Raw genomic sequence first — 25,150 nt, 5'->3', positions numbered from 1 at the left:
TAGGATTTTTAGGAAAAAGAGAACGTTAGGCTTGTAGCAAAATAACAAGGTGGAGTAAATAAGGTTACAGGATTTTTTTACATGTGCTATACCAGTTTTGACTTTTCTTACAAGTCTTGCAATCACATTTTCAAGACAGTAAAAATATTTTTACTGAAAAATGTCTTTGCCAAATAGGCGTTCAAAAATAGACGTTTTGTACTTCACTTTTTTCTAGTAAACTTCTTTGAAATTTTCTGTTTCAAATGAACAGTTGTACTATAGAGTGTGTTTGTATGCCACATGTATACACATAAATGTCTTTGTTTTATTAGCGTAATCAAGAATAGGGCTTGTTTTAACTGTGCTTTTTTACTGGCAAAACCAACTGAAAAGATAATCTTTTTGGTTTTGCCCTTTGATTTACTTTTCAGCTGCAGCTGCTCTTTTTAGTTAGATTTTCCTTTGAAAACATGTTATTAGACTTAAAAACACAGATCCAAAGATAGGCCTCTTACTAATTTATAAACTGGTGGTTGCTCCTAATCCCTGCTGAATTTCCTTTGCACCTAATTTACCTGCCGAAAGACAAGAGCCTATCTTGACAACTGAGTTCTGATGTTTCATCTTTTTAAAGTTTATTCAGTCTGAAGATTGTACTTTGCAAAGGTTAAGTACAATGCGATATACCATTAGTAGTAGCTGGATGCAGACTGTAAACTGCAAACAAGGATGGGTCTCTGCATTTTTTGTTACTGAATGTCAAAGCAGTGGTGTGTATTGAAGTAAATCCAGCCTGTGATTTGCAGAGACTGAAAGGTTTTTTTATGCGCATAGATTTGAAGGAACATCTACATCTGCTTTTACTCCTATTATGACATTAGATGTTTAAAGCTAAGCTTTTAGAGCTTTGAAGTAAGCCAATACCTTCAACTGTAATCATAAGAGACCGCTGGGTATGGTTATGAGATTAGCTACTACTGTTTTGTAATTTTCATGTATACTTACGTGATCTCAGCTCACTTCATGAGGCCTCACTAAGTATGTCAAAATTCAGAATTATAGAATCATAGAATGGTTTGGGTTGGAAGAAACATTAAAGATCATCCAGTTCCACTGCCTCTCCCCCCTGCCATGGGCAGAGACATCTTTCACTAGATCACATTGCTCAAAGCCCCATCCAAGCTGACCTTGAATACTTCAAGGGACGAGGCACCCACAACTTCTCTGGGCAACATGTTCCAGTGTCTCACCACCCTAACAGTAAAGAATTTCTTCCTATATCTAATCTAAATCTACCCTCTTTTAGTTTAAAACTGTTACCGCTCGTCCTATCACTACAAGTCCTAGTAAAAAGTCTCCCTCCGTTTTTCTTATAAGCCCCCTTCAAGTATTGAAAGCCTGCAATAAGGTCTTCGTGGAAACTTCTCTTCTCCAGGCTGAACAACCCCAACTCTCTCAGCCTTCATAGGAGAGTTGTTCCAGTGCTCTGATCATTTTTGTGACCCTCCTAGGGGTCTATTCTAAGAGGTCCATATCTTTCTTGTACTGGGGACCCCACAACTGGATGCAGTATTCCAGGTGTGGTCTTGCTAGAATGGAGTAGAGGGGGAAAATCACCTCCCTTGACCTGCTAGCCACGCTTCTTTTGATTCAGCCCAGGATACTATTGGCTTTCTGGGCTGCAAGCACACATTGCTGGTTCATATCTCATTTTTCATCTACCAATATATCCAAGTCCTTTTCTGTGGGGTTGTTCTCAATCTATTTATCATGCAGCCTGTACTGAGACTGGTAATTACCCCAACCCTGGTGCAGGACTTCCACTTGGCCTTGTTGAACTTCATGAGGTTTGCATTGGCCCGCTTCTCCAGCCTGTCAGGGTGCATCTTGATGGCATCCCTTCCCTCAAGTATACCAGCTGCACCACTCAGCTTGGTGTCATCTGCAAACTCGCTGAGGGTGCACTCAATCCCAATGTGTATGTCATTAATAAAGATATTGAACAGTAATAGTCCCAGTACGGACCCCTGAGGGACACCACTCATTACTGATCTACTTTTGGACATAGAGCCATTGACTGCAACTCTTTGGATGGGGCTGTCTAGCCAATTCCTTACCCATCGAGTAGTCCATCCATCATGACAGATTAGTCAAGCACAATTTGCCCTTATGAAGCCAAGTAGGCTGTCTCTAATCACCTTTCTGTTATCCATATGCATTGACATAGCTTCCAGGAGGATTTGTTCCAAGATCTGTTTCAAGAAGTCCAATGGTATCCTGGCCTGTATCAGGAATAGTGTGGTGAGCAGGACTGGGGAAGTGATCGTTCCCCTGTATTCAGCACTGGTGAGGCCCCACCTCAAGTACTGTGTTCAGTTTTGGGCCCCTCACTACAAGAAAGACATTGAGGTGCTGGAGCATGTCCAGAGAAGGGCAATGAAGCCAGTGAGGGGTCTGGAGAACAAGTCTTCTGAGGAGCAGCTGAGGGAACTGGGGTTTTTTAGTCTGGAGAAAAAGAGGCTGAGGGGAGAGACCTTATCGCTCTCTACAACTACCTGAAAGGACGCTGTAGTGACGTGGGGGTTGGTCTCTTCTCGCTAGTAACAAGCAATAGGACAAGAGGAAACGACCTCACGTTACACCAGGGGAGGTTTAGATTGGATATTAGGAGAAGTTCTTCACAGAAAGGGCTGTCAAACATTGGAAAAGGCTGCCCAGGGAAGTGGTAGAGTCGCCATCCCTGGAGGTATTTAAAAGACAGGTAGACATGGTGCTTAGGGACATGGTTTAGTGGTGGTTTTGGCAGTGTTAGGTTGACGGTTGGACTGTGATCTTAAAGGTCCCTTCCAACCTAGACAATTCTATGATTCTGTGATCTTAGCGTGCAAAGAGATGAGGCTGATTAATCAAGTATTGCTATAAGTTAGCCAGTATTTGACTTTGCCTTTAAATGAATTTACTTTTTCTGAAAACTTAGTGTGTTTTAACTGAAAAAGTTTACATTTAGGCTATTTATGAGAAATGAAAAAAAATAGGTTATGGCACACAAGAATTAAGCTTGATGTGTTAAGAGTCTATCCTAAGAGGCTGTATGCCCTCCTTTTTCATGAAGAGTTACAGAGTCAAGAAAATACATTTCCTGTCCACAAAGAACCTCTGAGATTAAATAAATCCTAATAGTTCACTATGCCACTGTCATCACAAGAGTCTACGCTATCACAAAATCCCTGAATTCTATTGTGTGTCCTAGTTTACAAGCTCAGTCTCCACCCATTGTTAATTAGATTTGGTAGCATCACAGACCATTGCCTAAATCATTGTGGGAGTAGTAGAAGGCAAGGGTAGGGATTCTTGTTTGTGCGGAGTGCAGTATAGTGGATTCAACAGTGGCACAGTCTACTGAATGTGATGTTTTGACTTGCATGTAACTTGCAGTTGTGTTGTTTGGATGATATGGTGGAAACCACTGACAAGGCAATACTTGCACATTTTTACCCCATAAATATCTCAGGCAATCCCATTCCCTAAATCTGGGCAGGGAAAATTAATCATGTATACTACCATGTAGTAGTACTTAGGATATGATGACTTATAGCTACAAAAATTTGTTATTCTTTTTCAAGTCTTTAGGCATATTTTTTTTTATCTCCTTCTGGGGATTAAGAATGAATACGAAACCTACAAATGCTATTTTCAAAACCAATACATTTCCTGAATTAGATAGAACATTATTTCCTGTGTTGATCTGAGGGATTTAAAAAAAAAAAAAAAGTGTTTTATAAGTGACTGCAAAAGTCCAAAAGGAAAAGGGAACAGAGAAGGATGGAGCTGTTCCTGTTTGTGTATTGTAAGTATTTCTAAAAAGGCTCTCCCAAATGAGTCTTTGGATCTGCTCCCTTCTCACCCACAGTCACTCTATTTATTGGGTAAACTTAAGGTCAGATGTGTAGGTCCTGAGGTACTCCATGTAGCCTGTGACTCAGTATCAAGCAACTTGCACATTTGTTGATATTGGCAGCATTATAGGAATTATATTACTCTTGAGGATTTTCCCCTGTTAGGTATAACAGTCTTTTGTTACATAAATGTGTTGCACATATCTCCTGTTTTTTTTCTTAAGGAAAGAAGTGCAAGGGTGAATAGTGGAAGGAAAATCTTTTACTTCACCTTTCCTTTGCATAATAAAATCCTTTATTATTGCCTGGAAAATACAGTGAAATGTTTTGTAAGCATGAATTAAGAGGCTCAGGCTCTCCTTTCAGACCTCACTGTCAAAGGAGGTCTGATAAATTTACCTGCTAAATGTAATAGATATTGGCTGGAACTGCACATTGAAATAACCTAGTTGGGTGCTTCAGGAGTTTATAAGACGATAACTGCTTCTAGCTAGCCATGTCAGTGCATGAAGTGGCAGGGACTTTTTTCATTTTTCACTTTTGAACAGCATAGGATAAAGTGTCCCTAATGATAATTTCCCGTTTGCTACATCTTTTGCTTCAAGCTGAGGGTGACTAGTTTTATCAGTTAGAAAGCACAAAAGATCAGAGATTTTGTGAGTAGGATACTGAAGATGATTCCAAGTACGCTGAGGTGGTGTTTATTGTGGGAAGAAGTATACTGTTGGCTGCCAAAATATTACCATTGACAGAAATGAGTAACTACACAGAAAATGAATTGCTGAAACACTTGTAAAAAAGCCCAAAGGAGCTACATTTTTTCAGTGTAATCTTGGTTTAAAACTCCATGGCACACACTTCCCAAAGAATTGAAGGCTGAAAATACAACTCATTTCAGTTCCTAACCTCACCTCCCTGCTTTTGATACTAAATCAGACATGAAACATTGTTTGAGAAGTCAGAATATAACTTGTAATGGGTTTCTGATTATATGGAATTTGAGGTTAAATAATTAATAACACTGTCTTGTAATGTCACTCAGTAACTACATCACCTGGCCCTCAGCATCCTCCTATACCTCCTGTCAAGCCTACGCAAATGCGAAGAAAACCTCTGCCTCCAAACACTGTGACTGGTAAACCAGGGAGTCCAGGTATCTCAGCCTTTTCAGAATAAATATTTTCTTATATGTGAGATAATACAGAACTGACTAGCAGGGTATAGGAGAATTTCATAGTATAGATTCTTTTTCTTTAACCTGTGGTGTCTCTAGAAACTAGTATTCTGGAACATACAGGTCTTGTGCCTTTTTCCTTTGTACATAAACTCTGTTTTGTTTTTGTTTTCCTAACCTAGTTATGTCAAAATCATCCCTCGTAAGGGAGCTGAAAGCAAAATAGCATAATGCAAGTCATCCTTTAAGAAGATCAACCTTAAGAACATTTCATGTCTACTAATATCATTTGCAGTTACTTAATGTGCATGTCAGATGGGAGACACAGAATATTAGGGTTCAATGCATATTCCCAAATGGCTATCTGTAATGAAATTCTGTCCCATGTATATGGCATGTCCATTAACCCCTACAAATAACAAGCTAATCGGCAGCCAGAAAACTAACTGCACTGGGAAGCAAAGCAAGCGGAGTTATTTCATGTGCAAAGACTTTAGCTTCATCCCTGTGCTACAGCATCCCTGCGCTACAGTATTCCTGCTTCTCAGTATCAGTATAAGAGCACACAGAGCTTTCACATTTCCTATTTTGTTTTAATTTTATCCTGAAGCTGATATTCAGTATCCTTACATATGTTTTGTTTGTGGATTCTAGATAAGAATCCTTAGGCTAACGTTATTGCAGGTAGTCAGAAACTATCATCTCATTATGTTTAGCATCATGAGAAATGCTTCCCTCCTCATATTACTCTCTGAAATTCACTGGAAATATAAAGGTCTTGACTCTGCTGTATTTCCTGTTGGCTTTTTTTTTGGTTTGTTTCATGGGGGGCTTTGTGTGCTATTAAGGCACTGAAGACCTAAATAATTCTTTAGTATTTTGCGCAGCAGATTAGAAGCAAGAATCTCCAAGCTGGGTGAAACAAGGTGTATATTTACTCAACTGCAGAGCCAAGATCGAAATGTTGACTGTACTTGCTGTTGATTGGTGGTGTTTCCGTAGTAATAGCTACAACAGAACATAAGACATTCTCAGTCTTAAGCTGTAGCATGAAAAAATGTTGACCTGATACGTTTTCTTTTGCTTGTACTGGGGTCTATGCTAATTGTCTCCATTAAGTGTCTAATTAATTTATCAGTGTTTTGAATGTCACCCTTTTTCCATACACTAGAGGCCAGGTTGTGTGGTAGTCAGCAGCTACCATACCTTCTTAGGCATTCGAGATGGAATAAATTGGTTAGATAATCTGGTTCTTCCTTATGGAGCCAGTAGCAGATATTCCTTTTTCTGTGTTTCCTAGTGTTTTATCCAGCTTAGATTTAAACTTCGTAACTGAGTTTCTTCTGGTTCCCTGGAGATACTGTTTTGCAGTGCTAACAGGAAAAATTTACCTCAGTGTTCTTCTTGGATTTTCCCTTTCATAATTCTGTCCTGTTTCTCTTTCTCATTAACACTGTGATTAATTCCTTACTTGCATCTTTCTTACTCATCCAGTGTATGAGTATTATGGGAAGGTTTCTATGCAGACTTTAAAAGTCTCCTGAATGGAAAAAAAGGAAACAAGAAGCTCCAGAACCTTTGTGAACCTAGACTGACTATAGTGAGAATCTTAATAGATTTCCCCTTTATTAAGGAAATTAATGGGAGGGAGGGATTTTTATTGTTTTAAACTTGATCAGCAGAATTCTGCCTTCAGTCACCATGTTATTCTCTGTCATATATGCAGGGAATCTAACTGCATTATGTAGTTCTTGACTTTTGGGGGGTTGAGATTTCACAGTCGCGCAGTGGTTATCTGGGAGTATCTGCATGTTTTGTGAATGTAGTTCTTGTCTTTTACAGCTATGTTGGAAACAATCAAGACACCAGTTACCATGGATTGTTTGCCTCTTAGAAACTTGTTTTCATTGTTAGATGATAACAGCTGAGGAGTAAAAGCAATGTCACATAATCTAAAATAATTTCTAAAATACTTATTTAATTATTGCCTCTGTCAATCAGTTTCTATGGTGCCTAGTGCAGAATAGAACAGTTCAGAAAGAAAGCTTTTTTCCTTGGGTCATGTAGCATTATAAATGTTGAAAATGTTGAACTTTGTTGCATTTTTCATTGTTTCATTTGAAGCACATCTTAATTTCAGGTAGTGGAAGCTCCAGTACTGTTCTGTGGTTAAACTCTTAATGCAGACCATAGTTAAGGACTCAGCGTTTATCATTATACGTCTTCCAGCTAGAGCCTCGCTAATACATGTCCTGTATTGAAAGTAGAAATGAAAGGACCTTGCCTATATTTGAGGGAAGAATCCAAGTTTCAGTTGCTGAGTTCAGTTATTCTGTCTTACAACTCATGAAGAAATGTTCTCTTTTATTTGAGAAACAGAAATGCTGATGCTGGTCATTTTGCATCCTTTTACCAGTCTGTGTAGGATGGTTCTGTCCATTAAATCAGATCATATTCTAGCTGACTGAAGTCCTCCAAGACAATCTCCGAGTAGCAAAAAAAATTTCTTACTGGGCTTCAGGAATAGGTTATATTGGCAATAAGGACAACTTGGAACTTTCCTAAATCCAACTGGAAGCAGTTATATAAGTTTTGAAGGGAATATCGTAGTTTAAGTGAAAGTACTTGTTTCGTGAAGCAGTTCTTAGAACAAATCTGAGTTCAGTTAGAAAATCAGAAAGCTGTTTCACTCATTTAAATAGTGAATGCCTTGTTGCCACAAGTTCCTCCTTCTGTCATTATAGCTAAACCTGCTGGACCAACACCACCTGTGAGAACAGGAACGTCATATAAGACGCCAACAGCTTTTGCAACTCCAGAGTATTATGGTAAGCCCATTACAGACAGTTCTGGTTTCTTTTTTTTTTTCATGAACATAAAGTTTTGCTTTTTTTCTTTTGTTTCCCTCCTCTAAACGATATTGATGCACTGTATATTTAATATAAGAATCTTTCTGCCTCGGGTAATTCTGATTTCCTTTATGCCACTTTGCAACTTTTCTAACCTGACTGAATTCATCTGGCTGTCTTCTGGTGCACACCTTGGTAGATGAGAACATGATGGCCCTTCCATCTTCCTAGAAATCAATACGTGCTTAGTAGGCTTTCAATACTATTCAGTGGCTACTTTAAATCTGTGAATGAAGTAGATAAGGCCTTGTTTTCCTGAATGTTTCTTTTTGCATTGGACATAAATTCAAATTATTGTTTGACTGATAGTGCTCAACATGGTTGTGATGTCCTCCTAGCTATCTGATCAAGCTGCAACCATTTAGATAGGAAAAGTTGTCATATGGTAAGCATAGTGGTTAGTTGGTAATTTGCCCTTTTATAAAATTGGGGGTTAACTACAAGTTCAGACCTCAATCTCCTCAAAGTGGCCATGCAGGAATGGGTTTGGAGGAGGATGTGCTTAGAATTAAGTTTTAAGCCGAAATATGCAACTCTAAGTATATTGTCAGCAATGATGCGGTTTCTAATTTTCCTGGACTTACAGTAACACTGAAATTCTCTTCTCCTTATAATGATCATGCACTCACTGTGACCCTTAGTGCTCAGTAAAGCAAGCCAGATGCTACATTTGTTTAAAAATGCTTGTTGTGAATATATTGTGTTTTGTCCGTTGAGGTCCATTGTAGTATTTGCATCTGAGAGAAGATTCTGTTCACTGTAGCAGCTATTTAATGCAACACAATTGTCATGAATCCTGACTTGTCTAGCACATTTCTGCTCACCAGCATATTTGCCTTAAATTTCCTTCAAATTTTGTGGAAGTTGTACACTCTCTGGAAACAGAATTTGGGATTTCCTTGTCACTATTTTTAGAGAAGCTCATGTGCCAACATAATAGTGCTATATAATCTATGAACATGAAACAAGCTCCAAGCTAAACAGCCAGTGCTGTGCAAAAATATACTTTTTAAAAGGTCTAAAGAGCATTTTGCATATATTGCATGAACTGAATCCAGCATCAGGCATGAACTCTGTCATTTTCATTATGTCAAAGTGGAGTCCTTAAAAGGGAAAGAGAAGAAGAACTTTACCATGATTTAAAATGCCAAATGAACTGTGAAATGCTGCAGCTGTAACACCGAAACCTCCTATTTATTGCAAATTAAGTTATAAGTCTTTCTCTCACAGTTGATGCAACTGTCTTCAGCTCAAGTCCTACATCAGAAACAGACTCTTCAGGCAAACCAAGGTACCAAGGTAGGATTTTAATAGCTATGGTATTTTTGTCTGGGGGAAAATATGAAGACTAACCTATCTTGCATCAAAATTATCTTGTGTGGTTACGTGAAGGCCAAAACTTCATTTGATTCTGTTCCACTTTAGTGTCAGATGAAAGGACTGTAGTGCAGGCCATCAGCATATTCTTGACTAAATTTTACTTCTCTTCTACTTTCTTCCGTGCTACCACCTCTTAGTTTGCAGTCTTGCCCACAAACATGTTGTGACTCTTCCTGTATGCCAGCAGGAGTACATCTGCACACTGTTCACATTCCACCAAACCAAATGAAAATCTTCCTCTGAGAAGCATAACTGGAGAGGTATTGCCCCCAGTACCAGTGCACCTTCCCATAAGGGATATCTACCCGTCATATATATCCATCACCCCTCATTCCAGGCTGTGCATGTTCAAATAGTCCAGTAATATGGTACCATACGCTAGACTAGATGATAAAGTAGTCAAGTTACTGCTGTTGCAGTAATCTAGGGAGTTTAGCAAGATGAGATGACAGGAAGAAGTGCTTTTGTACCAAAAGATTTTTCAGGTTTTTTTCTTGGCCTGGTAAGGGATACTACATTTCTGAAGACACTGTCTTTCTTGCAAGAGTTTATTATTTACATCAAATTGAAGTTTTCATTTTAGAACTAATGTGTTTGTCTTCAGTAATCTTTTCCTAATTTTGATGCAGAGTACAAGATGTTTGCCTCAGAAGGTGTGTTTCAAAGTTTGGTCCTGTACCACTGAAAATGGTTCAGATCTGACAGTCACTTTAGAAACCGCAAGTTTAATGATAGAATCACTCTGTACTAAACTTGTTACTCTTTCTGGTGAAACAAAGTGGTGATGGGCTTTACATCTTTGTATTAGCATAGCACTCAAAAGCTGCAAATGGAAGTGTAGTGTCATTTTACTATAGGTGGATTAAAGTTAATTGTCCTATTTTATGAGAAGTTAATTCTTTCAAACAGTGGGTATCACCCACTAATACCTTCAGAGTGATATTTCATCAGTGGTGCCAATGGGAAGGGGTGAAGGCAGCATAGATTCCAGGTCTAACAACAACAAAAAAACAACAGGCAGCTTAATACTGAATGTATGGATTTTATTCTTAAACACTTATGTTTGACTTTGACTTGTGCAGATTTTTACGTGGTGCCCTGAGATGGAAGTTGTGCAGTAGGTGAAATGGCTTTGAGATTTTGTAAAAACACTCTGTATTAAATAACAGCACTTTCCTATTGCTCTTAGCCCCCCATGTCAAGTACATGAAGAAAGATGACGATGTGCCATGCTCTATCACAAGCTCTCTTGAACATTTTCCTCAAGAAGAAGTTGGCAGCAAGGAAGAACCTACCCGTCCTCCACAAAATCCTCCAACCAACCTCACAGTGGTGACTGTTGAAGGCTGTCCAACTTTCGTCATATTGGACTGGGAAAAACCAGACAATGACACTGTTACTGGTTGGTTTGATTTCTTTCCTCCATTGTATCAGAATACAGTATTTCCAGCTTTTTACTTTCACAGTGGTTTTATGCCATTTAAAAAATACTTCAATCCCAAGGGAGTCTTACACCCCAGTGCTTTTATTTTGTGCTGCTGTCAACTCCATGTTGAAAATGCTACTAGATTAGCAACAGCTATACAACTACATCATTGGTGTCAGTGGTGACACAAAAAAAAACTTGAGTGGTATGACTCTGTATCTTCTCTTAATTTCTGGCTTCTCTGTGTACAGGATCTGGTAAGATCTAATCAAGAAGTTCCAGCAATGTGACAGTCGTCTTTAGTATATAGATGCATATACATAGTGTAGGCATCTTTCTTGACATTTGTTGAGTAGTGGGCCAGACAAAATGAAACCTAACATCCATGTAGTAAGTCAGTATAACTCTGCCAGCGTAATACTTCCTGTACCCACCATAGGGTCACCAAGTTCTCTATGGTAAAAGAATCTGTTTTTTAATTTCCAAAGGAAGGTTTTTGTATTGAGAATAAATCCACGTGAGTCATGCAGAAATGAGACAGGTAAGCATAACAGATGACCATTCGTAATTTTTCTGTCATTACACAAGCTTACCATAACTGAACATTTAAATTAATTATCAACTGAAAATTATGACTCTTCTGTACTGTCAAGAAAATGGTTTTTGTTTTTACCATGGACTTTAAAACTTTGACTTGCAAAATTACTGGCTCATGACAGCCAAGACCAAACAGATTTGGCTGTGTTGCATTACAAGTGAGTAGAACGATAAGGCTAGTGAGGACTAAGACTTGATCATTAGCCATTAACTTTAGCATGTAAGTGGGATATTTTCAGATGTTGTTGTATATGCATAAGAGATTTCAGTGCAGGGGTATAATTAGGTGACTGTCACAAACAAGGCCACTCTATTCTCCAAATTAGTCTTTCCTTGATTTTCTAGAAACAATTACTAGGTTTAACCTCTATTCTTTCTTGCTCTCCCTGCCATTTTGAAAACTAATAAATGCAAAACCAAAGGGACACTCAAAAATTAGCCTGCACTTTTTTCTTGGGGGAAAGAGGAAGAAAGTTAGCCCTTCTGCTGGATTAAAAGGGGAATAAAAAGAGACTGTAGGCTAATAAAAAGTACCAACAAGACAGAAGAATGATTAGCTGGCTTGCCTTCTACAATGTGCTTGATCCTGGAAGGAAAGGAAGGATAAGCTTATTGCTAACCTTAGAATTAGGCTGAGGATATGCTCTCTGTGAACACTGCCCGCTCCAGTCAGTTCTGCAATGCTTCTTTTTGTTCTAGGAAAAGCCTTTTTGTTGCTGTTGTCATTTGGAGGCCTCCTCCACAGACCAGTCCTTGGCTTGACTAGATGAGATAACATCATTTAGTCTGAATGTTTCCTTGGAAGTAGACCTGCTGTTTTTCTTGAGTATGTTAATGAACATACCAACATTTGTCTTGTAAAAATAGAAAACCATTTCTACTATAGCTGGTAAAACTGTCAGCCCACATCATCTAGTGATGATAGCAAGGCCTAATTGCCTTCTGATGCTATTTCCTTTCTTTGTCAATGTGTGTCGTGAAATATAGAGCAAGCAATAGTCACTCTTTCTCCTGAGACTTTAGGTCGAAGCCCTTACTCTGTTCAGTTGTAATAAGCATTTGTAAAAGTTAACTTTTCATGAAGTTTCTTCTCTTCTATAAGACTATTCTTTGATAACTGAGACACACCTTTCCCCATTCCAGAAAATAAGATTAAAACCTTCTCCAGAATATGGGACTAATGCTCACTTGGCTTCACTGAGAGAAACTTTAGTTTTCAATCTAGCTATCTTGCTATCTAGATGTAACAGTTCTCCCATATATACCATCTTCATTCTTTTTAACTTCAGTGTGTAATATAAAATGTTTGAACTCTGGGGCTTAGAAATACTCTCATTGAGCTTGTCTCCTTCATCTTAACTTCAAAAAATTACTCAGTTAATGACTTATCCAAGGACACTTTCTGAATTCAAGAGAAGGCATTGAATCCCATTTTTTGAAAACAGTGATTACTTCATATTGGCACCAGTATGACATTACTTGTTTAGACAGACTTAAATCAAGTTTTCTGTCATCTCTTTTTATTTTTGTAGTTTATACATGTTTTTTCAATCATCTGATTTAGGCATCACATCTCTTTTAATGCACTCCTTCAGATAGAGCTGTGGAAACAGAAAATGTAATTTTTTTCAGCTGGTGTTTTTTGGTTTTTTTTAAAGGTTACTTTGCTTGACTTTTAGCTATGCATGAGGGGTTTCATAGTATTGGATAGTCCTAAAAACAAAATTGTACTTCAGTAATGGAAAGGTCTGACAAATAATAACCAAAACAGCGATCAAGCTTACCTCCTTGTTTTCGTAAAGGCTGCAAATGTCAGGAGCCTAGACCATTTTGCTGGTGCTCTGCTACTCTTGTCGTGTTGCCACAGAAATGTAGGGCAGTTTTTTGTCTTGTGCACTGAGACTCATGCACTCAGTAACAAGCAGGTAGGTACTGGATGCACTCAGTAGTTCTTTGTGTGTGCGTGTATGTGTGTGCAGGCACATGTGTGCATGCCCATTCACATGTGTGTTGTGTTTTCTTTTCCAACTTGAATGAATTAAAAAGTTCAAATCACATATTGACTTGGGACTGGCAGAAGGCAGAAAAATTGAATTCCTGTCAAGTCACCTACCATTCATTACCTGCATGTACCTAAGGCAGCGGATATCCATCCTCTCTCCCATGCTTCCTAATAAACATCATTTCTCTAATGAGGCTTAATCAGGGCAAATAAGGGCTTTTCTGTGGGTTTTGTTGGTTTTTTTTCCATGGTTCACTCAGCCCTTGGTGGCTATATAGGAAAAGGTCTTTGTTTCCAAAAAAGGAAATGCGTAAAGAGAGAACACATGTGTTTTACACAAATACGTACTAACTATCAATGCTAATATCTTTGGTCGTTGCATTGGGGTCCCACTTGAACAAATGATCTAAAGTAAAAACCCTCTACATAATTATTCCCTCCTTCATCTGAGACCCCCATTCCTGCAGGCCCATGAGTTTGTTTTTAAAAGGCAGTCCTTGGTCTTTTGCTGTTCATGGGTGACTGTTGTGTGGGAGGAATTCTGAACATGGAAAATTTTAAATCTTCAATATCGGCAGTAATTCCTTCCTTCATGCCGACTTTCTGACATGCTTTTAAATTTAAAGTTTTATGTTGCTCTGTATATGCTCTAAATAACTGAGTCTATTACAAAGTAAAGATAAAAAGATGCTGTGTAGAGGTCCCTTTTTAAACTATTGCAGTAAGTAATCTGAAATTCACATGTGCATACATGTATATAGTTGCTCAAATTTAATTGCTGTGGTTTAGAAGCTTGGAATTTTTTATCGTAATTTTTAAGGGCTGGTCTGCACTTCCATTTAATTGCATTGTCTTACATAGTTTACCCCAGCAGTTTTGATGACTGTTTTTTTGCATAGGAGAGTGGGAAGGAGGCACAATTGAGGTCAAAATTGGGTCAATTTGTGTGTGTATGTTCATTTACATACACATCTCTTATGTTTACTTGGAGTGAGGATCCACTACATAGTGGATAGTCCAGCAACAATTGAGGTTTTTTTTCCTTTTTAGCACTGAATCCCATTGCAGGTGTTTTATCTTTCTGTGTTGACAACAAATGGGTGTCCTTGTACTGAGAACTAAAAAATACAGAGGAAAAAAAAAAGCCCTACACCTTGTTAGCATTTACTTAAGAACTTGAAAATTAAGAGTATCATTAGAAAAAAAAAAAAAAAAACAAGAAAGAAAGTATTTCTCTTGAGGTTTTGTAGCTGTTGATAGGTGGTCTCTGTCTTTGTCCTCACAGTATAATATCTGCTTTATTCATTGTGCTGTAGATCTAAATGCTCATTGCAAATATGCTTTGAAATCATTCTCCTTTGCAAGCTTACAATTAGCAAAGCTGCACTTGGTATTTTAGACAGGTTTTAGGAAGGGAAAAGAAAGGGGCTGGGGAGGTTGTAAATTTCTTTGCAAAGAGAGTAAAATTTGCAATATGCTCAGTGTCTTCACTGGAAGAGGTTGTTATGAATCGGGACAGAGGATGCATGCCAGAGAGAGACTGTATCTTGGGGAGGGCTGTGACTGAAGGGGTAGCTTCTTCCCAAACATCTGTTGTTAATTCCCTGTTCAAAGCATGGCATACGCTTAATGATACATCCCAGTGAGATGAAAAGCAAATAGTGAGACTCTATAAATACAGAAATAAATTTATGTAAAATTATTTCATTCTAAACTGGCAGTTTCCCTAAGTGCACAATCCAAGTTAGTTGGGCAGTTTGCTTTGGAAAGCTTTAAAATATGGGGTTTTTAAAGTTAATCAAGGTTTAAGCACTTAGAAACTATACTTTCATCTTTGATACTTTTTCTATTCAAACTGCAGAATATTTATACATTTTTGTGCTTCGAATACTGTCACTAGTGTACCTTTGGGCAGAGGTGAAATGTTAAGTATCCTCTATTCCATAATTGAATTAGAAGGAAGGATGAGGGCTAGACACTCAGCAATCTAGAATTGGATCTTTCTTTCCTAACAATTTTAGCATACTAATGTCCAAACTGGTTCACACAAGATGTCTTTACAGTAGACAGAAAGAGTGGAAACCAGATGAGAAAAGAGTGAGGAATGAAGAAGCTCAGGTAAGAGCTGTCATTTAAGCAAATGTCTCTTTACTATCATTTTCCAGAGTATGAGGTTGTGTCAACTGAAAATGGAGCAAGTGATGGTGAAAAGGAGAAATCGATTATCACTACAAATCAAACCCATTCTACTGTGGAAAACCTAAAACCTGACACAAGGTAATGAAATAAAATAATTTTCTAAGTTAATCCAACTAATTTAGACTGTCATCTCTCTGCAACTTCAAATGAAAATGCATATGTATATAAGACCAAATTGATTTTACTCCTGTTCTGATAGCAGAGAGATGTGCTGTGGGTTTGCTTTCTTTTAAGTTAACAGATAAGACATATCTGAGGATTCTTTAGGAAATTTCCAAGAGTATATACAGTCTGGACAAACTGCAGAAGTGACCTATTCCATCAGAAAGATTAACAGTCAAATGTAAGAAAATGTACTGCTTTTTATTAGAAAAATCTCTGAATTTAGCAGGTAAAGAAACAAGGTAAACAGAAGAAAAAAACACAAGAAACCTGATATGTGAGATCAAGATTTATATGTGCAGTTGTCTCTCTCTGGGGTTTAAGGATGCTCCGCACAACTGACATGGGCTGCTTGCTTTTTTAGATAGATGTTAATTCAAATACTGGAATGAAAGTTAGGCCACTGTACAAAGCTTGACCATTGCATTACACCATGGAAAGGAAAGATACATTTGGCCTGTGTACGTAGGTTTTTTTCAGTGTCTCAAAACAGCCAGCAAGTTAAAAACGGTCAGTGAATTCCTGCTGATGGCATATATGTCAGTTCAAAAAAGCATTATCATTCTTTAAAAAAAAAAAAAAATCATCAAAAATGATTCTTCTTTTTTGTGGTAATCTTCAGAGCAGGGAAGAAAACCACTCGTCCTGTGTTTGTGTTTCTTATTGATTGCATCAGAAAGTTAATGAATGACACATTTTTTTCCTGTAAAACCATCCATTTGGCTTTGGTAACTAGATTTTTCTGTTTCAGATAAACTGCTCTTCTCTATTATTGTCCTTAAATTGGTAACACGGCACAAAATTCTGCATAGAAGCCATCTTGAACATTTAATTTTAGGCAATATGTGGTTTAATCTGGGGAGTTGTTTCTTAGCTCATGTACTTGTGACCAGCAGCTGCTAGAAGGAGGAATAAGAAACTGTTGCACAAAGTGGAGGGGAAGGGAAGAGAATTGAAAAAGAAAGGCTAGGGGAAATTGTGATACCAAAAAAGAGGTTCACTGAGAGACTCCAAAACTCACGATGGGATAGAATTGCTGTGTATTGCATCAAGAATATCTCTGTTACTTCTTAAAGGCACGTGGCTTGTGCAACTGCGACTATGTTGTTCTGTCTTCTTAAGAGGCAATTAGGATATATTAGCAATACAGCTGAAGACCAAGCATCAGTTTCCTCAGTCTTTTCCTTGATCAATTGAAAAAGCTTAAGAGGAGACAGTGAAACAATATATTTCTGGAGTAGCAAATGAAGAAAGGCAGTAGGTGCTGCTAAACTTGTCAGGCTATGCTGTTTGTGTTTTCATTTCAGTTCTGCTTTGAAATAATACAGTTGCATCCTTGAAAAGAACTGTGTGTTATTAATGACGTAATAACATACTCAACATACTGAAACTGTTCATGTCACATATGGTGGCAGAAATGGGATGGATTTGGTTAAGTGAAAACATAACTTTTAAGAAAACACATGGATCAAAGTGAAGTCCCAGTCACTGAGAGCAATGTCCAGATGTCCGAAAGAGAAAAGCATTTTTAGAATGTACTTTGTTCAGAAAGGAGGCAAGATGGAGGCAGGCAGACCCAGCTGGAACCATTGGAAAGGTCATAAGGAAGGCAGGAGCTAAGCAGAAGCAGATAAGATGTTTTTTAACTTTAATTTGTAATTCTGTCAATCTTATAAGATGACTTTCGGGTTTTGGTAAGCAAGAGCAGACCAAAGACCGTGGAGAAAAGCTGTCTTTTGGAGCATGGATTTTGTTACAAGAAGCTACATATGAGATCAGTACTGACTGGTGGAGGCTGACTTAAGACATAAAGGGATAACATTTCCCTGGTGGGTTGGTGGCTATTATTCCCACCCCCCAACCTCTAAAGGGAAAGGCAGAGAAAGTCTTTCTTGATTCAGGATGCTATTGCCTGAAATTGAAAATCTTTGCTATAAATTGCAGCAGTGCATGTCCCTCGAGTCCCACAGGATTTAAAAGATGTAAAATGTGGCTCTGTTCAATTAAACTCCCATTTCAAAGTCAGTGTTTCCTAATTTTGAGGACACCTTGTGAGCTTTGGCAGAAGCACAAGAAATTGTTACTGTTACCATATGAATCCAGGCTTGTTGGCACATGAAATTCAGGGAAAATAAGAAAGCGATTAAGACAGCTGGCATCATGTAGACGGTATCAGTGTTGCAAAGAATGGTATATGTCCGTAATGTCTCCTGTCTGTCAGGAGCTGATTGTTCACTAGATGAGGAAAATGGACCTGTGCACAAAACTGACTGAAAATAGGAGGAAGAGACACAATGAAAAACAGCTCAGTAAATTAATTAACAGAGCCCCTGAAATGTCTGCAAATTCATCAAGTAGTACATTAAGACTGGGAAGAAGACTTTTCCATGTCTAGCCTTAAAGGAAAGAGCTGTAGAAGAGGTGGAGTTGGAAAAGAAACTTGGAAGCGAAAAAGAAATCCCTCTTGCAAATGATCAACATTTACAAAACCACCAGCAAGTATATGGAAAGAGAGATGCTCAGTAGCAGAAGGTGGATTAACCGGGGAAGAACCTCTTGGCTTTGAAACGCTTTGGAGAAGCTGACAAGCTGAATTTGAGAGTCTATTTTTTCCAGCTTTCCTGAAGCCATCAATGAGGCTGTGTAAATCCCATATGCTGCTCTGAAGGTTCAATGCACCCAGAGCTGAAGGCAGTTCAGGACGGATCTAAGCCAGACAGACCTAAACAAAGACACTCCAAAATGAATAAAAAGTTTGTGAATGTGGTATCGCAGTCTCCAATTTAAACAAAAAATATCCTATAGCAGCAAGACAGTTGAAACCTGTAATTCTCCAGATGTATGCTCTCGAGGAGCAGTGCGTGACAAAGATGGTCTGCAGTCACATGTCCCAGGGTCTATCATCCTGTTGAGGTAAATCAGGTAGGATATGTTAGTGCCTGGCCCAGAAGCTAAAGAGTTAATCACCCACATCCAGCAGGAGGGAAGCAAGACAAACAACTCTTCAGGGTGAAGGAGGCAGAACAAGCAGCAGAGAAAAACTGGGTGCATCTGAGCCTGCCAGATCATGCTGTTTGTTTGCTTTTCTCTTCTACATTCTTCTTTCAGATAGGTCATACTGCTACACCTCTGGGAAGCTCTGCGGTAAGCCAGACACCCGTCTTCTTTTGAGCTGGCTTTTTGACAAGGCAGCTTTTAAAGATTAGGAGCTAATGGCCAGACTTTGAATATTTAAGAAATTTGGACAGTGTTAGGGAGGCAGCAATGAGAGACTCTTACAGTCTCTCATGAAAAATTGCATGCGTGACTGCAACTGTCAGTAAGTACAAACATAGAAGTTAAATGGGATACAAATTTCTCTGAATCAGAGGATTATCATGTAGTGTTCTGTGTGTCCATTTAGCTGTCTGAAAAGTGACTAGATCAAAAAAAAAAATGTACTGGCTGAAAAAGAAGAGAGTTCTGACTTTCAGAGTATTTGTTTTTAACAGACTCATACCATGCTAATATGGAAATTAAAGTGGACTTTCATAGGCATGCAACAACTTGAGAGGGTTACTTTTAAAAAAATTAAGTTGTATATATTATGGCAGTTTGTTGTATCTCTTGTTTTTCTTGCAATGTTTATGCCAGCTTTATGTGTTCTTGGTGACTTGATGGCAAGACATCTAGACTCTGAGATGAGAGTAAAATAGTGATTTGATAATCTAACTGTAACGACATACACCCTTCAAATAAATGTGGGGCACAGTCAGCTGCTTTCCAGCACAACAGCTTAATATTTAAAAAAAAAAAAAAAAAAAAAAAAAAAGAAGAGTTCTAAAGGCTCCTGTACAATGTGATTTTGTTGGAGTGCTGAGATCCCTATGTTTCTTGCCCCAGAAAAGGCACACTGTATCTATGCTGTTCTCTCATGGTAAGGCATGCCTGACAATTCGCAACATCACATTCACTTAAAGGTTTATTCCTTACAGGACAAGCATGTTGGCCTCTTTTTCACCTGGAGAATTGCCAGATGTGGTGCTTGCAGTATTTCACTTAGAAAACTTTCTGATAATTCTGATAGTTAAGTATCCTGGAAAGTTCAAATCTTGATATCCATTATTTGGTTGGTCAGAGTTCTTGAAACTGCTACTGTTCCTGGCACTAAGCTGCTGTCTGGGTCCAATCTAGAATTCTGTTTGATTTCATCAGATATTTTGCTTTTGATTGTGACTTTCACTGGAAATCTCTCTAGGCAGGTAGTGTTGTTATGTTATGTGAGCTATATAACTACATATGAAGAAGAAAACTTTCTCATGTTTTACGACTGTCTTGTGCTTAAATGTTTCTGTTATAGATGTGCTTCTGTGATGTAATAACCATGTATACATAGCTGTTCGTTACAACTTTGTATTGTAGTTAGCTTTTGTTACACCTCACATTATTTTTAGAGTAGATCCAGGTCATATTTCACTCAGCCGTCTTTTCAGTATCACACTTAAACACAGACCAAATTTTGTGCAGTGTTTGCCATCTTTTAGTCCTTCACTTGTTAAATGAGTAAAACAGTGAATTTCCATTCATCCTCTTTCTTCTAGTTAGTCTGAACCAAGTATTGAGCTACTCGGTTTTTATAGCGTTCAAGCAGTGAGTGTCTGTAAGTACCGTGCTCGTTGATCAACACTGAGCAACCTAATGTAGCTTTTAAGTTGGCCCTGTCGTGCAAAGGGGCCCAGACCAGATGAATTTCATAGGTCCCTTCCAACCTAAACTATTGTATGATTTCATCTTAGGGGTAGTTTCTGATCTTGTAAATCTCAACTTTGACCTTTTTCTTTAATGCAGGCTGAAGTGGTTTTGTATGTTAGTGCAGATATTCATTTCTTAGCAAAGAAAAATGAGAGAAAGGGATGCACTAGTATGAACTAATCTGTCAATTTAATTTTTCATCCTCCGCATGGAAATTCTGCAATTTTTATACTGAGAAAACTGTCACACTTTTTTTGAGAAGCGTACAATTTATTCCACTTGGAAAATAGTCAAAGCCAAACTATAAGACTGATCGTTTTGGTCAAAGCATTTCCAGTCTAGCTTCCAAGCAGTCATTTGAGGAGAGAGACCTGTAATATTCCATCTAACTGGTCACACAGGTCCCTTGATTTTGAGTTTCCTTACAAGGCCGCTTACACTGGAACTCCTAGTTTCATTGGCGTACCCAGGACTCTGTGCTCTATCTATTCTTAGTTTTACACTAAAAACTGCCTTTAAAAAGAAAATATTGCAGTAACTTCTCCTATGATAATAGTCAAGCAAGATCTCTCCCATGTGTGAGTCAAGGTAAGGCCATTATCCACAATTTTCAGTATTTCCCTCCTTGAGATGCTTGTTTGGAATAAACCTTGAGAGGCCTGAGATAGAAATGGGCTTACTGTGGTTTTTGTTTTTTCCTTCATTCTTTCTCCTGTGTAGTAATGATGGTGCTCATCTGCATCTTCTCCTTTGTTAAAATCAGTTTCACTGACCTGCAGCTTTTTCATGGACCTTTCCTGGCCTAGAATATTAAATGCAGATGTTGTGGGGTTTGTTTTTTTTTTTTTTTTATTTCCAATTCAATTTTCCCATTTCCAAAGGTATTTTAGGTTTTTTTTTTTTTTACTGTTTTGGAGTTTTCTAACTCCTTAACATTGATTTATTTTTTTAAGTCTTCCAGTCATCTGATATAGCAGCATTTCGACTTTCAGTGCTATTTCTGCTGGTTTCGCTGCCAAAATATGTAGTTCTTATTTCTGTATCCCTGCTCTATCTTGAAATACTTTTTTTATTAGGTGTGCATTTCCTCATTCATTCTGGTGTTTAAGGGCAATTAAATTCATAGCACATACCACTAGTGTCCAGGAAAATTTGCAGCACTGATTTCTATACAAGCCTTCAAAAAAGAGTCTGAATATTGTTGAAAACAATTCTCATGCATGTTTGTGTTGGCAGTAATTCAAAGGTAGTAAAGAAAAACATTAAGACTATAGTCAGAGATGTGCCAAAAAGCTCTGGGGAAATTCAGGTAGCCATTAGAGGATGTGTCCCACCAGCCTGCTGGTATGAATTTTTAATAGAAAAAAAAGTATTAATAGGAAACAAAAATCCTGTGATGCTTGTATTCCACAGCTTTGTAAAACTTCCCTTTAGGTACTGATCCTTTGCCTGGTTAAGTAGTTTGGTGATTTCAAATATCCTTTTCTCCTTTTTAAAAGCATTTGGAGCAGTCTCTTTTGGACTTTTAGGTTAGATTGTGTCCCATAGCAAAGTATATTTCCAGCTCTCTTAAGGCATATAAATAACAGGAAACATTTAAAAAAAAAAAAAAAAATCCAACCCCCCCCCCCAAAAGAAACAAAACCCCCAACAAACTGAAACCGTAAACGTGAAATGTGTAGAATATATGCATTTACTAAACTGTTCTTATAATGCATGTAGATGGTTTCCTTCAAAAGTTTTTTCATATGTCTTACAAAAGGTATGAAACAAAAGAAAGAAAATGTTACTATAGTGTACTCAAAGGCCATATCAAGCAAGTTCTCAGCCCTCTACTGAATAAGCTTTTTGTGGACTTATACACAATAATTCATAGATACCTGCTCGTGCTATTATTACCATTATCTAGTATTGTTTTATATTGCAGTTAATACCCCAAATGTGCTAATCACATACAAGAAAAAAAAATCTATGGATGCAGAGAGCCTAGCTTTTGTTAGCAGCAAGGGTCAAGAGATGAGAACTACAGTGAAAGCTGCAATGCAGAAAAATGCAGAAAACGGCAGAAAATTGCTGGAGGTTTTTTGTACTCTTTATTACAAAAGTAACAGATTTTTGTACTAAATTGCTGTTGATTTCAGGGTTCATGGGTAAGCGTTTCCCATTTCTCTTAGCCTTTCATCCAACTTGATTAGGAGAAAGACTCCTCAAACAAGCACAGCACTTTTCTTTCTTTCTTTTTTCATCCCCTTCATTTAAACCTAGTTTTATTTGCTATGTCGGACCATACTGCTATCCAAGCACGCTCCGCAGAGACAAAGAAGCTCTACACATTGAGACAGTCCTCCATAATTGTCATCTAACCACTAGCATCTCCCCAGCAATTGACCTGAAGTCCTAGGACTGTACTCAGCTGCTCCAATCCTCCTATTGTGGTGAAAATCTCTCTTCACCTATTTTCAGTTCTGCAATCTTCAGTCTTCTCCTTTTGCATGATTTGAAAAATGTAGGAGCAGCTGCGTCTGCCAAAGTTCCATGTGGAATAGCGATTTCCTATGGTGGAAAAATATGCTCTGCACAGTAATTACTGTAAGTCAAGTCCATTTAATCTGCACAAGGACTTTTATTGTCATATTTGGGAGGCCTAGTCTCCAAAGTCTGTAGGATAGCAATCTCATAGATGTTAGAGGTGTGACACATGTTAGATTGCTGCATATATAGGGTAGAAGAGGTTTTGGCATCAGAGGTGCAGAGATCTAAAGATGGAATATAGGTTCCAGTTTCTCATGAATAAGTCTAGCTAAGAGGTAGACATGGGATAATAACTACGTAACTTTCCTATTTCCCTTTATTAACTTTACCCTACATACTTTCTTGAACTTCTAAGGATTTTTTTCACCTCTCTTGTGGTTTGTGTAGAAGTGCATCAGATGGCAGCAGGTACCCTTTCTATACAAAACTGTAGAATTGTATGTATTTTAATTTTAAAAATTTGCTCTTTAACATTATTAATAGGAAGCTCCTGTATTTGACTAAGCTAGACTTTGGACAATTCTTTATTTCTTTCCTTTTTTCTCCAGGTTTTTTTATATGTTTGTATGAGCTGAAATCTCTGTGTTTAAAGTTTTCTTCTTTATTTCAATCTTGCCATAACTTTCCCAACTGTGGTTTGACCTTTTGCAGAGATCCTAGTGGTCCCTAGACCACAATTGGAAAAACACCACTTGGAAAATATTTAGTCTTCAGTTCTTGTGTTGGTCTTTTTATGGAGTTAGAAAATTGATGGGTCCAAGTTCATTGACTTAAGTTTTTTGGGAACAGGACTGTTTCCTATGAAGAATGTTGCCTGATGCAACTCAAAGTAGGGCTTTCAGCTCTTGAGGACAATATATTTGTACAAAAATCAGCAAAATACTTAGATTTGTTTCAAAATCCTCCACCGTCTTGTCCAGCTTATGATTTTCTGCCTGATAGAGGCATGTAAATGCAGCTTGCAAAATCTGTGAAACCTTTACGTATTCGGGTCAGATCCAGATATGCTGACTGTAGATCTTCATCTTTAGTTCATGCTTGCCTGCGTCATTAGCTTCCAAGTCCCTGTGGCTGCCCAGTCCAGTTCTGTAAGAGCATTTCACCTGCTCAGTTTTTGTCCTTTCGTTGTAGCCAAGCCTATGGAATCAAAAAGCTCTAGGTCAGGATTCCTAGGCAGTGCTCTTCATGTTTCCCTTTTGATTTCATACAAAGGGACATAAACGGATTATTATCATGCATAAGGTCAAACCATAAACTCCCAGTAAAGCAATAGATCGTGCCATGTTGAGCTATCAATGATCAAAATTACAATAATAGCTCTAGATAAGGTGTTCCTGCTGTGAAGGAAGCAGGAAAACTTCTTTGGAGTCTTCTACCTCTAGACGTGGATTAATTTTTACATTGTCCAAAATGTATCTTCTAGCTATTACTTTAAAACACCCAACGTATTAGCAAATCTTCATTTATGCTTCAGTGATTCTTCAGAAAGGATCTCCAACTACTCTGCTACTGTTCTTTGGATAATGACCCCTTTCCTACCAGATGAGAATACTTCTCGACTAAAAAAGTTACTGTAACACATGCCCAATGTGAATTATTAACTGCTCAGATTCAATTTTTTAAAGTATGCATTTGTTTAAGCAATTTGAAGTTGATTGTGAAGAAGTTTGTGTCTAGTACTTATTATTTAATATTTATTTCATGTCTCCCTCCTACAGTAGGGTACTATAAGTTTCTCAAAATGGTCTTGCAGCATGTTGGAATAAATGTTAAGATTACTCCAAATAGACTTTTTAAAGCTCAAAGCAAGCTCATGTTTTACTTAGAAATATCCACAAATTATCCACAATGCATCTGTTCGGCATACCAATCTTTGTAAGTATTTCCCTTAAAAAAGGAAAGAAAACCCTAGAAATAAAGGCAATTGCTTATGTAAGCAATTTCAGAGTTAAATATTGTCTTAGAAGTACTGTGGATGGAAAACAGTTGCTTGGTACTGCATGATTAGTCCACAGAGGTTAATTAGCGAGCTGTTCAGGTTTTGCAGGAGCCAAGAAGCAATAAGAGGTAATCCAAAGTTTGGATTGAATTATTCTGTCTCTTGTAGGGACTTGCAAATGGAGTTTACAAATTTCCAACTGTGCAGAGGGTGGTGTGTTG

The 25,150-nt window shown here is 37.9% G+C and overlaps 1 protein-coding gene across 1 annotated transcript in view; it reads left to right on the top strand.

The window, feature by feature from the left end:
• ABI3BP (ABI family member 3 binding protein) overlaps nucleotides 1-25,150 on the top strand; it is a gene marked incomplete at its 5' end in the record, with an annotated part of 170,381 nt that overhangs the window by 132,929 nt on the left and 12,302 nt on the right. The window contains 5 exons of the mRNA XM_082487505.1: nucleotides 4,921-5,031; nucleotides 7,797-7,880; nucleotides 9,192-9,260; nucleotides 10,531-10,743; nucleotides 15,532-15,643. Coding sequence (XP_082343631.1) covers nucleotides 4,921-5,031; nucleotides 7,797-7,880; nucleotides 9,192-9,260; nucleotides 10,531-10,743; nucleotides 15,532-15,643 — 589 coding nt within the window. The remainder of the gene's footprint in view (nucleotides 1-4,920; nucleotides 5,032-7,796; nucleotides 7,881-9,191; nucleotides 9,261-10,530; nucleotides 10,744-15,531; nucleotides 15,644-25,150) is intronic.

The sequence above is a fragment of the Vanellus vanellus genome (genome assembly GCF_965231255.1).
Source record: "Vanellus vanellus genome assembly, chromosome: 1".
Classification (NCBI taxonomy): domain Eukaryota; kingdom Metazoa; phylum Chordata; class Aves; order Charadriiformes; family Charadriidae; genus Vanellus; species Vanellus vanellus.
Note: the sequence above shows the minus strand (reverse complement) of the source record. Positions and strands in the feature narration are given on the sequence as shown.